General features: G+C 38.3%; 1 protein-coding gene across 1 annotated transcript in view; it reads left to right on the top strand.

The window, feature by feature from the left end:
• The window catches only part of FHOD3 (formin homology 2 domain containing 3), a 365,756-nt gene that overhangs the window by 17,047 nt on the left and 335,513 nt on the right, over nucleotides 1-13,196 (top strand). Inside the window, exon 2 of the mRNA XM_042808981.1 lies at nucleotides 12,307-12,413. Within this exon, the coding sequence (XP_042664915.1) occupies nucleotides 12,307-12,413 (107 nt within the window). The remainder of the gene's footprint in view (nucleotides 1-12,306; nucleotides 12,414-13,196) is intronic.

The raw sequence follows: 13,196 nt of genomic DNA, 5'->3' as shown, positions 1-13,196 counted from the left end.
AAAAAAAAAAAAAAAAAAAAAGGTGGGGTAGAAATGGCTTCATGTATGCATAGTTGCTCTTTGTACTGCTGTAATGCTTAGAGAAAATGTTTTCTGTTTTTTGCAGAGGGAAAGGTATATTTTCTTACTTAGAACTTCATGCGTGGCAGAAAGATGCATCCTATTCTGTTTAGGATGATTGAGTCAGCTATTCCTTGCCAGGTCAAGCTGAACAACCATAGCTGTTGTTTTCTTTTAAAGTGGACTTGGTAGTGGCTTTTGGATCGTTAGAAACTTCCTGCTACTCAGATTTTCAGCAGTTTCCTAATCAGTGATTATTTTTTCATTCATAGAATCACAGAATGGTTTTGAAAGGGCCTTTGAGATCATCCAGTTCCAGACCCGTGCTACAGGCAGGGACGCCTCTCTGTAGACCAGGTTGCTCAAAGCCTCATCCAGTTTGACCTTAAATGCTTCCGGAGGGAGCATCCACAACCTCAGCCTGCAACCTGTTCCAGTGCCTCACCACCCTCAAATTAAAGAACTTTTCTAGCATCTAGTCTAAATCTACCCTCTTCATTTATTTACTTTCTCCTTGCTGAACCACATCAAACAAAGGCTTTCTTTAATGTTGCAGCTCTCAATTTTTTTTTTTTTTTCAATGTTTTTGTGTTCCTGGAAGCAAGAACTCAGCAGGAGCAAACAGAGGCACTAGTGGCATGTGTCTCTATGGCTTTGGGAGTCCTTTGAGTGCTCACACTTGCTACAATCTGGCTATGGTCCGGTACCATTGCAAAATGGAGAATTTCAGTATCCCTTCCTCTTTTGCTTATGGCCTCCTGAATGCATCCCCAATAGTCGGTCCTTTTCACTTTTAAATAGAGTGGGGCTAGATTTTTCAATAGGGAAGAAGGCTTGAGCACTGAAAGGCAAACAAAAGGTTTCCTCTGCCTTGCATGTTGAAAGGACCTGTTTCTTATTTCACTGACACGGGGTTGGAGATGACATCATCCCTTTGGAGCTGATAGAGTTACACCAGTGGATAAATTGTGAGATTAGAGTGGTACCAAAGACCTTCATACTCTGCGATCAGCAATTGGTTTTATGTTTTTTTTAACATAAGTGTTCAGGTGTTTTACATTTGTCCTTCTACTGTGTAGTGTAAGACAGCATAGTCAGCTACTCTTCCCACTTTAACAACTGTTTTGTAGATTAATTGACAAACAAAAGTACCATGAATAAAACAGAGCTTTGTCCTTTGTATTTCAAACTTTTTTGATTGTAGCTAGCTCCCAGTAGAGTCTGTGAGCTATATGAGCCATTTACCCTTAGTGAATGGAACTAGAAGGATGAATAGCGACAGCTCTGAGGTAAAGTTCTCTTATATTTTTATTGTTATGGCAGTTAAACTCATGCTGAAAAGAAACTAATTCTGGATGCAATTCATAATATCATTACTGAAAAGAGACTAATAGCTGTTTTTTGTGACTGTTATTTGTGTTGTAGGATTGTGGGTTTTTTTTTTTTTTTTAACAGTGAAGACTAGCATGATTTTAGAGGTGATATGAAAACTTAAGTACTGTGAAAGGTAAGTATATTTTATTTGCTGTCATTAACTAACATGGTGCTTTGCCTAGCATGTAGCAGTATTCAATTCTTATGGAAGAAGAAGAAAACCTGCTCTTGTTTTCAGAAGGTTGAGAATGCAGCAAGTACCGAAAGGCCTTGTTTGGAGTTGGAGATGATCTGGTGATGAACTTGAACTAAGGATTGGAAGAACGTTTGTTATTTTTTCATGTGCCAAAAACTTGCTGTGTGACTGCTGATTCTCTTTAAGTGCGACTCTTACACTGTTTTAGATCTATTCGTAGCTTTGTTTCAAACTGCATGTGTTGAGCATGTTTCTCCATGTGAAAATCTTCACTCTTTTCATCTTTTCATCTTTTCATATTAAAGATGTCACTTCTTAATAGCTGATGAAATGATTGCTTTCGTTGACCACCTTCACATTCTCATTCAACTGTGGGACATAAATCAGTGTGTTTGTTGAAGCTTTGTTTACCAAAGAACAGCCCTCTGCTGCAAAGTTGGGAAGTTCCTGGTTTTGCGTGGTACAAGTGCAGTGTTTCTGTGCCTTCTAGGAAATAACTAACCAGCTAGTACATTCAGCCTCAGGATGCATGTGTGTGACAGGGTATTCCAAGTGACTGTGCTATGGACAGCCACAAGGAACACTTGAACTCAATGAAACGGTTATGAGAGCTTACTTGTGATACAAAACGTTATGCCACATTCTGGGAATAAGGAGTTGTCTAGGAATTTTCCTAAACGCCGTTTCCAGCCAGGTGCTCCCGGACTGTTTTGATAGTTTGGTGCTTGGAGATGTTGCAAGGAAACCCAAGCAGTTAGCAGGAAACAGATCATTGAAGTGGTCTGTGTTAAAAGTAACCTGTAAGAAAGCTGTTGGAAGTGGAGGACAGTGGACTAGGATATGTGGTGGTGATATGTTACTAGTTGGACTAGATGATCTTAATCTTTTCTGACTTAGAATTCTGTGATTCTATGATATGTGGAGTTACTGGCTTTAAAGGTGACAGTTACTAAGGCCTTGACTTCTGACCGCATTTAGACACAAAGCTGCTGTGTTTGGTCTTGTATGAGTAAGTGGAAATTCTCAACATCCCTTCTGCTGGCAGTTTCATTTGTAATCAAGAAGCTAGACATCTGGAAGCTTAATTATTGAGCACCGCGAAAAACCTGTTCAGTTTTAGTGTGTTTAACCCTTATTAGCTATCAGAGTTACTGTTTGGGTTTTATTTTGATTATTCAAAATGTCTTTCTAAATAAAAAAACAAAGTATAAGGAGCAGGCAGTGGAAATAAGGGCTCCATGTGGATTTGTTTAAGGAGTTTTTATGCATACAGGAAAGGAAAGGCATGTTGTGGTTCTTCTGTGTACAGAAAAAAAGTGATAACTATGACAGCGATCTTTTACAGTAGGTAGTACCAGATGGTTTAGAGGGATATTTGAGCACCACCATAATGGGCAGATTTAAATAATAGGTATTAGATTACTGAGCTCTTGAAGCATACATGTTTTATATGCTCTTAATTGAAAGTAGTTTTCTTATTCCTTAGAAGCATTTGGTTGTATTTGATCTCTAAGCTTTGAACTCAGGAGTGTTATTGGCCCACTTTGTACTCTATTTCTGAAGTCTGACTTAAATCCAGCTTCGTAATTTTTCATGTATTCTTTTTTTTCCTTTGTTCTGTAAAAGTCTTAAGAGTATAATTGCCCTGACATCCCTTCCCCCCCCCCCCCCCCCTTTTTTTTTTTTTTTTTTTTTTCCTTCAGTACCATGATCCCTCTCACTCTGCTCTTTCTGAGCTTTCTCAGTCTTTTGTTCTCTGTTACCATTTTAGAGCTTGTTCACTTCTGGGGAAAAATAGATCAGGAGTTGTTACTGAAGCCATTTGTTTCTAGCTGTGTTCTTTGCGTGCCTTTTGAAACGGAATGATCAGAGTGTAAATAAGGAAAGAATACTTTATATGTGGCTGGTGATAATGCTACATTCATCCTTTCCCTGCGTACTTGTTTTTCGCTTGTGACTGAGTTGGAGTGTATGGCTTTCTGTTTGAGGATTGTTAAGAGAACTTCTGCACTGATTAGGAGCATAACTTTTTTGCTTTCCTAGTCTAGTCCAGACAACTGCTTTAAGTCTGGGGATTGAATCTGCTGCTTGGCAGCTAATCAAATGGAAGGAAAAAATGGACAATAAAAAAACGAAGTAGGTAAAGCTCAAGTGACAAAGAAATTCTGCTCAAGGGTAGAAAATCTGACTTTTGATCCCTTGTGCTTTTATAGATTTGGAAGTAAGATTTGAGAGAGTCTCCAGTGTACATGAATCTTTACCATTTGTGTGCTGTTCTCATATTGAGTTTTATTGTCATTAACTTTGTAATCATTCTCTTTTAATGATTTCTCAGCTTCTGTAAGGTTTAAATCACAAAGCTTTTAGGAGGCACTCTGAAGTATTGGGAAGAGCTGATGACAGTAATCAGTAGTATAATTGTCAATAGACAAAATCTTTCGTCTGAACCTCCAGGATTCAGACTGTCTGAAAAATGATTCTGTTGACAAGTGTGTGATGTTCTCTTCAGTTATCCTGCTGTGCTTTTGTATTCCACGTATACCTTCAGTGTTGAATGTGTTTAACACAATGCATTTTGGTGTATATTGAGCAATGGGTTTGTGACTATGAGTTTTTAATTTTTTTTCAAGCTTTTAAAAAGCTAACCAGAAACCTCAGTTCTGATTCTAGTGAAAGACAGTTTGCCTCAGAACTCCTGTTTCACTAGTGAATCCGTCTTTGTCTCTTGTTAACTCCAAATTTCCCCTGCTCTGGCCAGAAGTCTGCCGGAACTACTGTCAGGTTCTTTCCCTCTTAATCTGTTGTCTTTTTCGCAACTCCCTGCTCTGACTTTCCATGTGGCCTTGCATCTGATCTTTTTCTATGTTTTCCTTAGCTTTGAGTTTTTTTCATAGAGAAAAGGATGCTAAAGACCACCTGTATGCTCAAATACTATTTTAAAGTACTTTTATCTCAAGACTGACAGTCTATCTCCTCTCTTTCTAAGGAGATGCAGGTGTGGGTCATGAGGCTGGAAATACAGCATGCTCAGGAGGTTAAAGATTAGACTCTTGCTTTTCACTGTATCCTCTACTAGATGCTAAACTGCTGCATCAATAAAACCACTGCTTCTGAAGATGAATTGCGATTTACTGCTTACTGTGTCCTTGACACACCTCTGTAAACTGGATGGTGGTGTAGCAGTCAAGTATTTTAGTTCTGTGATTAGGATAAGAGCAGCATGTAATGTTCCAAATGCAGCTAAAAGCAGTGGTGGAAAATTGTTAGGCCCAGCCTGTGTTCTCTGAATGGTTGGGTGAATTGAAAGATGCTGATAGACAGCTTGTTCTTAGGGACACGTGTTAGAATAAATCATTGATTCATTCTGTGTCATCTCAAATACATATTTTTTTAATCACAAAGCATTTCACAGCTTTCAGTTTAATAAGAACTACAGAAAAAGTTGTATGAAATTTTGTCACAAGTGTGATTTTTTTTTTTTTTTTTTTTTTTTTTTTTTTTTTCTGTCTTGGACTACTTGGCTTGTCTTTAATGGAATGATTTCTGTGGTTTTAACTCGGTATTTTTTCCTACACACACGAGTTTGGACAAAAGATTCCTCAGATGATACACTCCACTGAAGCTAATCCTTTTCCCTCCTCCTCTCCCTTTTTTCACCTATCTCCTTCTTAGAGATTATTTCCATTTCCTTGGATACTTTCACAGTAAGTCCAACCAAATGATAATGAGAGCATGTCAGCTGTAGGTAACCCCTGTGTATCAGCCAAAAAGATGTGTATGGTTCTAAAGAAAGCATCCTGTTCCTATGGCTGCTCTCCCTTTTGTTTGGCTAAAGACATACTTAACTATGAAGGCTGGAAGAGCTTGTGCTTTGTATTTGTAGTGAAGAAAAGCTGAGCAAGGATGAGTTGAAGTACCAAAAAGTTAACAAACAGAGGTTAGGTTATTCTCATCGTGTATATTCATTATGTTTACCATGAGAAAACTAGAAAATGTGGTAGTTTTTTTTGAGTTAGAGAGCTGGAGAGGTTTTTGATCTGAACCCTTTCACTTTGCTGAGCTCTGCTGCTGACCATTTGGTTTGTGTGTTGTCTCACATTTAACTGATTTAACTTAAAATGATTGAATTGGACAGGAAGAATGTGTGTTAGTTCCCATGTGGAGTGAAATTTTGATAGTTATGCAGAAATGCAGTTATTCTTAGTATTTTTTTTATTATATTCTACTTTTTAGTAATCCCTATCTGTAGATGAGTTTGACTTGCTTTCTTGTTCCATAGTTGTTGACGTTTTGAGCACTTACACTTTCGAACAATGCTCATGTGGCTGCTGGTGGAAGCCCTGGTGTCATATTTGGAAATAGATACTCTAGTAAACTCTGAACTGCTCCCTGTGGAGCACTGTGTTAAAGAGAATCACCGAGCACAAGGTCTGGCGAGCCAGGGGCATTAATTCACTGTCTAAGAATAGCAACAGGTACATATCTGTGCATTATGCTTTCACTGTGATGTGTTGCCTGTGTTTGGGATCCCTGAATTGCACAGTTCCAGAATCTTGAACTCTGAACTTCCTTATGTTTTTAAGTCAAACCCATAATATTAATGTAACAGCTTTCTGTGTTTGTTTTCAGTTTCTTTGTTATTTCAGTGGAATATTTGTATTGGCAGGGTGTTGTTCCAGTGGCTCTCTAGGATCTTGTGGCATTAATGTTTCTCTTGGTGTGCTGTATTACCTGACCCCAGTAGTACTCTGTGGTGTCAGCTGGGCCTGAGATAAAAGCTGCCGTTTCAGACTAGGGCTGTAGGCTACACTCAAAATACCAACACTTTCATATAGGAGTAGCAAGTTCCTTTCAAATTGTGCTCTCACTGCCTTATGCCTGGCTGTGTAAACCTGCAGCCTGTACTTTGTGTAGGTACTGTTCTATCAATGCAACTGTTCGTTCAAGCTCTACAGCATGTGTGGAGTCTATCAAGTGGTTTGATCACTGGGCTGAGAATATATCAGAGGAGCTTTAGCATTAATAATCCCACAAATCATGCTGCTTGCTCCTGAAAATCAGGGAATGATGTTGCACATACTGGGCAACTTGTAATAATGTAAAGTTGCTGATCTAGAAAGTGAATTTCTTTCTCTATCCTTTTGAGTATTGAGGAGTGATTTTTGCTAAGCTTTAGAAACCATATTGACTTCTGTGAGCAGGCAGGTGCCTTTCTCCATCACTGGCTTCTGTATGGAGCCTGCAGCTGACCTTAATTTTAACCAACTTCCTCAAAGCATTGGTGTTACTGTAATTTAAAAAAAAAAAAACAAAAAACAACAAAAAAAAAAAAAACAAAAAAGACTTGGGAAGAAAATGGACTGAAAAAAGAAAAATTACAGGAGAGAAGAAATTTTGTCAGGTGCTGCTGAGAGTGTAAGGACTTCTAGATCATTGTAGAGTGGTTGCGTGCCATGCTGAGTGGTGGTCAAACTGGAAGATGAGAGCAGTTTTTAGCATACTCTGTAAATTTCGCTTTCTAACATCCAGCATACAGATTACTTTTTTACATTTAATCTCGTTGATGTCAGGCTTTCTACCTGAGGTGGGACATGCAGCACTGCTCCTGGGCTGGGTGCTTCAATATCTTTTATGCTGTGTTACCTTAACTGGTTGTGACTGGAACATTCACATCCATGAACATTCTGGTTGGCTCTACTCACACAGGAATGAGAGAATTAGGTCCTTAGCAAGAGGGCAGTTGGTAGTAACTCTAAAAAACATAAGTGTTATGGGAAGGTTGGCTGTGGGATGCATATTAAATAGGGGAATAGTCAACTGCTCTATAAGAACTAACAGAGTTAGTGATCCTGTTATATTTTAACGTGATATTCTGATATGCAGAAAATGTATGTTTGGTGATCTGTAATAAAATTTCAAAAACAATAAAATATGATGCCCTTTGAGGATACTAAAGTAATTCTCTATTTAAAGCTCAGCTGTGGATGAATGAACGTTAAATACTGGCTTACACCATTTTCGTTTGTGCGGTTTTCTTAGAAATATGCAGTAAATTTGGTAAGCAGGCAAACCTGTTCTTTTTTCCACCTTTTCTCCCCTATGGAGGAAGAGAAAAATCAAGTTGTTGGGAAGGTGCAGTAAGGAGGTGGCAAAGCAGAGGGAAAGCTGGTGTTTGTAGGCCAGCACTAATAAGAACAATTACCACCAAATGATGTTTAAATGAAAGATGAGCTAAGACACTTGTGTAAGATAAGGATTTCTTTTGAGTTTGTGCCAGAAGAACAGTTGAAGAGGGATTTTATTTCTACAGCTTGATGCTGGATTACTTCAGCATCTTATTTTTATGTATTTCCTTTCCATGTAATTCTGGAAACAGCAAAATGAGCAAAGTAATCTGTCCAGTAACTCCAGCTAGAAATTTGTCAAGTAACTCCATTACTAGAAATTTGATCAGTCTGTGCTTACGATGGCAGTGTTGAGCAGTTGTAGCTTGTGCTAACACTGATAAACAAGTTCATCCTATTAAGATAAAATCACAAAGGTGTTTGGTTAGTTTTTGTTCCTGCTGGCTGTTGACTCTTCGACACATTCTTGGAGTTCAAGAGAGATGTGAACAGCCGTTTGTCCAAAATCCATTCTTCTGCATGGATTCTTGGAATGGGAGTGGAGGATGAGGGAAGAGCAGTTCTCCATGAGTTTTTTTTTTTTTTATAAAAAGTAAAAAATTGCATTTGTGGTCTTGGAATAAACAGCAAAGAGATTTTTGTAATGATTTGTGGTTCTGCTGTTATGCTTTCTGAACAGCAGGGAGGGTGAATCTGGCATTTCTACCCCCTCTTAACCTTTGCTATCCTACTGCTGCCTTTGGACAGTGGGGTTTAAACAAGCCTAAGGGAAGTTTGCTTGGGGTGTGTGTGCTAACTCACAGCAATGTCTTATGAAGGAAAGCAGACTTCCACAAGTTTCAGTTGGCATGGCACAGTGTCTGTTGAGTTTGTGTTGGATTATTTACCCACAGTGCTTCATGAGCATGATGACCAGTGCATGCCTGCAGGAGCAGACCACAGCGCACAGCCTTGTTGTATGTTTCTGTGCTTTGCTCTTCTGGCCTCCACCCTGCCACCTCTTATCTGCAGTTTGGGTGTTGCTCTTGGATTGCAAGGAACTAAGAACACTAGGTGAAAACAATAACTGAACCCTGCTTTTTTTTTATTATTATTATTATTCAATAAAGCCTCTGTTGTAGTATCTGAAGGCAGCAGTGGTAACTTAAGTGTCTGATAGTTGTCTTTCCTTGTTGCTGCTGCTGTCCTGTGGTTTCTTGTTCCTTAAGCTATATAATTTGGGGAATTGTAGAACTGTGTGGAATAGTGTACACAAGTAGCATGCATTCTATGTTCATAAGAAATTTCAGTATGAGTTATCACCACTGGGAAGAGCGTGTCAGAACCGGACAGTTTTGTGACTTTGTGCCGTGGGCCGAGATGCCTTCTCACTAGACCAGGTTTCTCAGAGCTCCATCCAGCCTGGCCTTCAACTACCTGCAGGGATCTGTGGGGGCATCCACAGCTTCTCTGAGCATCCTGTTCTAGTGCTTCATCACCCTCATAATAAGGAATTTCTTTCTAACATCTGCTCCAAATATACAAAATGGTGAACTTCCTCATTGCGCAGTAACAAGGGCTTCTTTGTGGTTGTCTTCTCAATGAAGAGAAGTGGATGTTACCTCTTCCTATGGGTTAGTGTTTAAAACAAGATGAAGTCATTCCCTGTGTAGTACTATTGAACTATTTCATCCTCTGGAGCTCAATGGCCTCATGATACCAGTTATTTTGGCTCCACAGATTGGGTGACTAGCCACACTGACTGAATTTGGTTACCTGCAGAAGATGTTGTGGAACTGAGCATCTGTCCAGTATTCCTCATTCCCTGGAACCCTTAATGAGCGCTGCAAGTGGTGTGTTTTCCCATGACAATCAGGAAATGTTGCTCCCAGGGCTCCCTAAGGCTTGAGGTGTTGGTGAAGTGAGGGTGACTCAAAGGGATGGCAAAGCTGGAGTTTGACAAGTCTGACCTTGTTTTGCCTGTTCCTGCTGAGGATCAGAGGCAGGACGACCCTCTCTTCTTGTCTGGTAGGGATTTGTGCTGACATGTTGAAAGGATGGGAGTGTGGTAAACTCTGGTTTTAGGTGTTCTAATGTTTTAAATATTTAATCAGTTTGTTTGCTTTTTCATGGCTGAGTTCAGTATGATTGCAGCAGTGTGACTAGTGCTTGTAATCTTATGGTCCTACTATGTGCTTCCTGTTTCTTTCCCTTATGTTTCCCTGATATAATTATCTGTGGGAAAACTCTATTTTGGGATTACTTAAAGAATTTCTAATTGTGGAGATAGCTCACTAGGGTATCAATACATTTTCTTCTGTTGAAGCTATCATTCAGTTTCACTTTTTAAAGAGCTTTTGAGTAGCTTTGTGGAAATGATTAGTAGGCAGTGTAAGTTTGATGCACAAAAGATTGTACTGTAAATGTAATTTTTATTTTCTTTTTTGCAATGCAATATACTTCTTGGCTCTTTTGCACTGTGCAGGAAGATATGAATATGAGTAATGATTTGAAGGGACTGTCAAGAGGAAATTTAAAAAAAGTTTATGAAAAAAAACCCCATACCTTGTGGTGTTACAATTAATGAGCTAGGCTGTGTAACAACAACAAAATGTTGGTCTCAATTTTGGGCGAAGTAGGAAATATCGAAGAGTTAAAAAGAGTTGTAAAGAAATGGGAATAACTTCTGAAGTGCTGTCCCAGTCGTGCAAAACTGACTCAGTTAAATGGTTTATTTTTTGAAAGACTTTTCTTGTAAATTTTGCCCTTTGATTGTCCTAGGAGAATGTATGTGCTAATAAGGGCTAATAGGGAATTTTAATGTGAGTTATGATCAATGGGAAGAGCATGTCCTAAATGAGCTAGCTAGAGGCTGTCTCCAGGGACGAGGAGAAGTGATGCATAGCAGATAAACATGAGATTAACGCTGAACAGAGGGGAGAGACTCGACATTATGAATTGCTACTAATAAGCACTAATGAGTGAACATCAGTCATTCTTTGTGCTGAAGAAGTCAGACAATTTACTAATTAAAAAAATAATCATAACATATATTTTCTTTTTTCTATTCTACCTATAAAATGAGAGTGTGAGTGGAGTTGAAGATGCACGGTAGCACGATACCATATCATTCAAGAGCTTATTCCCATAATATTTACTCTGCTTTTGAAAGTGTTGTTTTGCTGCCTTCTGAGTGTGTGCATACAAGTGAGAAAGTCTTTTTGGCAAGATCCCTTCTTAAGTAAGGGAAACAAAAGATTCTGCTTCTTCCATTACCATAACTCCTATTAATGGATACAGTGTATGATGCCTTAAAGCCTAAATGAATACTATGCTCAGCTGAAATTATGGAGATGAGATGAAGATAGGTAGAATGCACTATTTTTTCCTTTATCTTGTACATGAAGTACTTCCTGTTCTCATCATGCTTTTTATACACTAAAGTCATAGTACATTAGTAAAGCACTGTTCCTTTTTCCTAATTATGCAGTATAATTGGAAATCGTGGGCAAATCTCCTAATCTCCATAGTGACAGCAGAACATTTATCTAATTAGTAGTTTGCCTTTTGGCATTACTTTGAATAAATTAGCATTTCATTTTATATCCTGGGCTACTGGGAGAAAGTTTCCCAGAGCAGTATTTAGTCTTCTCTAAAGACTGTATTTTAAATTAGCATAGGTTAATAATATCCTCTGTACCCAGAAAGATGCAGAATAGTAATACTGTTGTTATTCTTAATGTCTGGGAGCTGGGCTTGGAGGTTCTTTTCTTTCTTTAATCCCCAGGAGTTAAAGCGAAAACTCATGTTCACATTATTTGAGGTGCTCACTCTTTCACCAGGGGGCTAAAAAAAAAAAAAATTGGAACAGGTTTAAATACAACTTCAGCTCCTCCATTTACTCTTTCTGTTTCTACAGAAGATGAACTTTTATTTCAGGATGTAAGCAGTGCAAAGCACACAGTGGCGTGAGCTAAGTCAAAAGTTGTGTTCTGTCAGTTACATATTGAAAAATAGCTCTTCTATGGTATTTCTAAGGCAGCTAACTCAGAATAGCCCTCAGAAGATTAACAGAATTCTTTTCTTGCGTATATAAATCAGTGATAGGAAATTGGATAATTAATTTATCTGGAAATCAATACCAGAAAAGTATGACTTCCTGGGAATTGCTGGAAGCCTAAAGTTTTGATGGGAAGTTAATACAGGTGGTTCAGCACAGATGGATTCTCCCTAATTTACTTTTCTGGTGCTGAAAGGACAACAGCAAGAACAACTACAAAAAAACCATGAATGTGATAAAGGATTATTATTACCTTTCCTTGAGTCGTTGAACTTCTTTGAACCCTTGATATTGTTGTGATCAAGCATGATCTAGTGAATATGGACTTGGGATTGTATGAATTATCTAACACCACACATTTTTTACTCCCTGTATGTGTTTGCTTTAAGGAGATCTTGTCTGTGTAGATTAAAAAAAAAAAAAAAAAAAAAGGGGGGGGGGGGGACACACAAAAATAGGAGGAGAATAAAAAAAAAAAATTGCTAAAATCTGATCTGAAATTTGTTTTACAGCTTGATGACTGCACTCTGCAATTGTCTCACAATGGTACCTATCTGGACTTAGAATCCACTCTAGCAGAACAAAGAGATGAATTGGAGGGCTTCCAGGAAGATGCTGGGTAAGTGTTTACTGAATTTATCTAAATAAGCATGCTTTCCAGAAGCATTAATATTTCAGGAGTTTTTGTGGTTAACTTCGTGCATTTAGGTCAACGCAGAATTTTATTTTCTGTTCCTTTCCTTTCCTGGAACATGTATGCCCCTCTCTGTGGTTAAGAATCTTATCCCCATCTACATTTACTTGTATGCCATTTTTTTTTTTTTTTTTTAGAGAAGCTGTATGAGAAAGAAATGTCAGGGTGACTGTCTTGAGAGGTCTAATCAATTGAATTGTGCTTTGAAACTTGGTGAATGTATTTTGTTACAATTCAGATCTTAATGATTTCATAATGACGGATGTAGAAGATTCTGTCAGTGGTGTTCTTGAAGTTATAAACTCAATTTATTTTTGCCTTGCAATTTGAATACTTGTACACTCTTGAAGAAGGAACTTGCACTGACTTTTTCCTGAATTATTGCTCGCACACACCTGTTGCAATGGCATGATTTTCCAAAATCTCTGTGGTGAGAATCAAAAATTAAAAAAGGACTAGCATCTATTCGTGTCTGTGTATATGTGTACATATGCATGTGTAAAACTTGCAATTTAGAAATATCTTTTCTGGGCCTTTTAGGTGACTGTCTTGTTAAGGTTGTATAATCAACAAGTCTAAAGCTAAATTTGCCTAAAAGATCTAAAGCTATTTTTGCCTCGTTTGTTGCTATATTGGACTACCTAGTTGTTATTAATTGCATGGTTGCCTTTTGGCATAGACTTCATGCATGTGAGTTATCTAGCTGTG

The sequence above is a fragment of the Centrocercus urophasianus genome, unplaced genomic scaffold (assembly GCF_019232065.1).
Source record: "Centrocercus urophasianus isolate 14NV4802_14NV808 unplaced genomic scaffold, USGS_Curo_1.0 seq_11, whole genome shotgun sequence".
In the NCBI taxonomy this organism is placed as follows: domain Eukaryota; kingdom Metazoa; phylum Chordata; class Aves; order Galliformes; family Phasianidae; genus Centrocercus; species Centrocercus urophasianus.
Note: the sequence above shows the minus strand (reverse complement) of the source record. Positions and strands in the feature narration are given on the sequence as shown.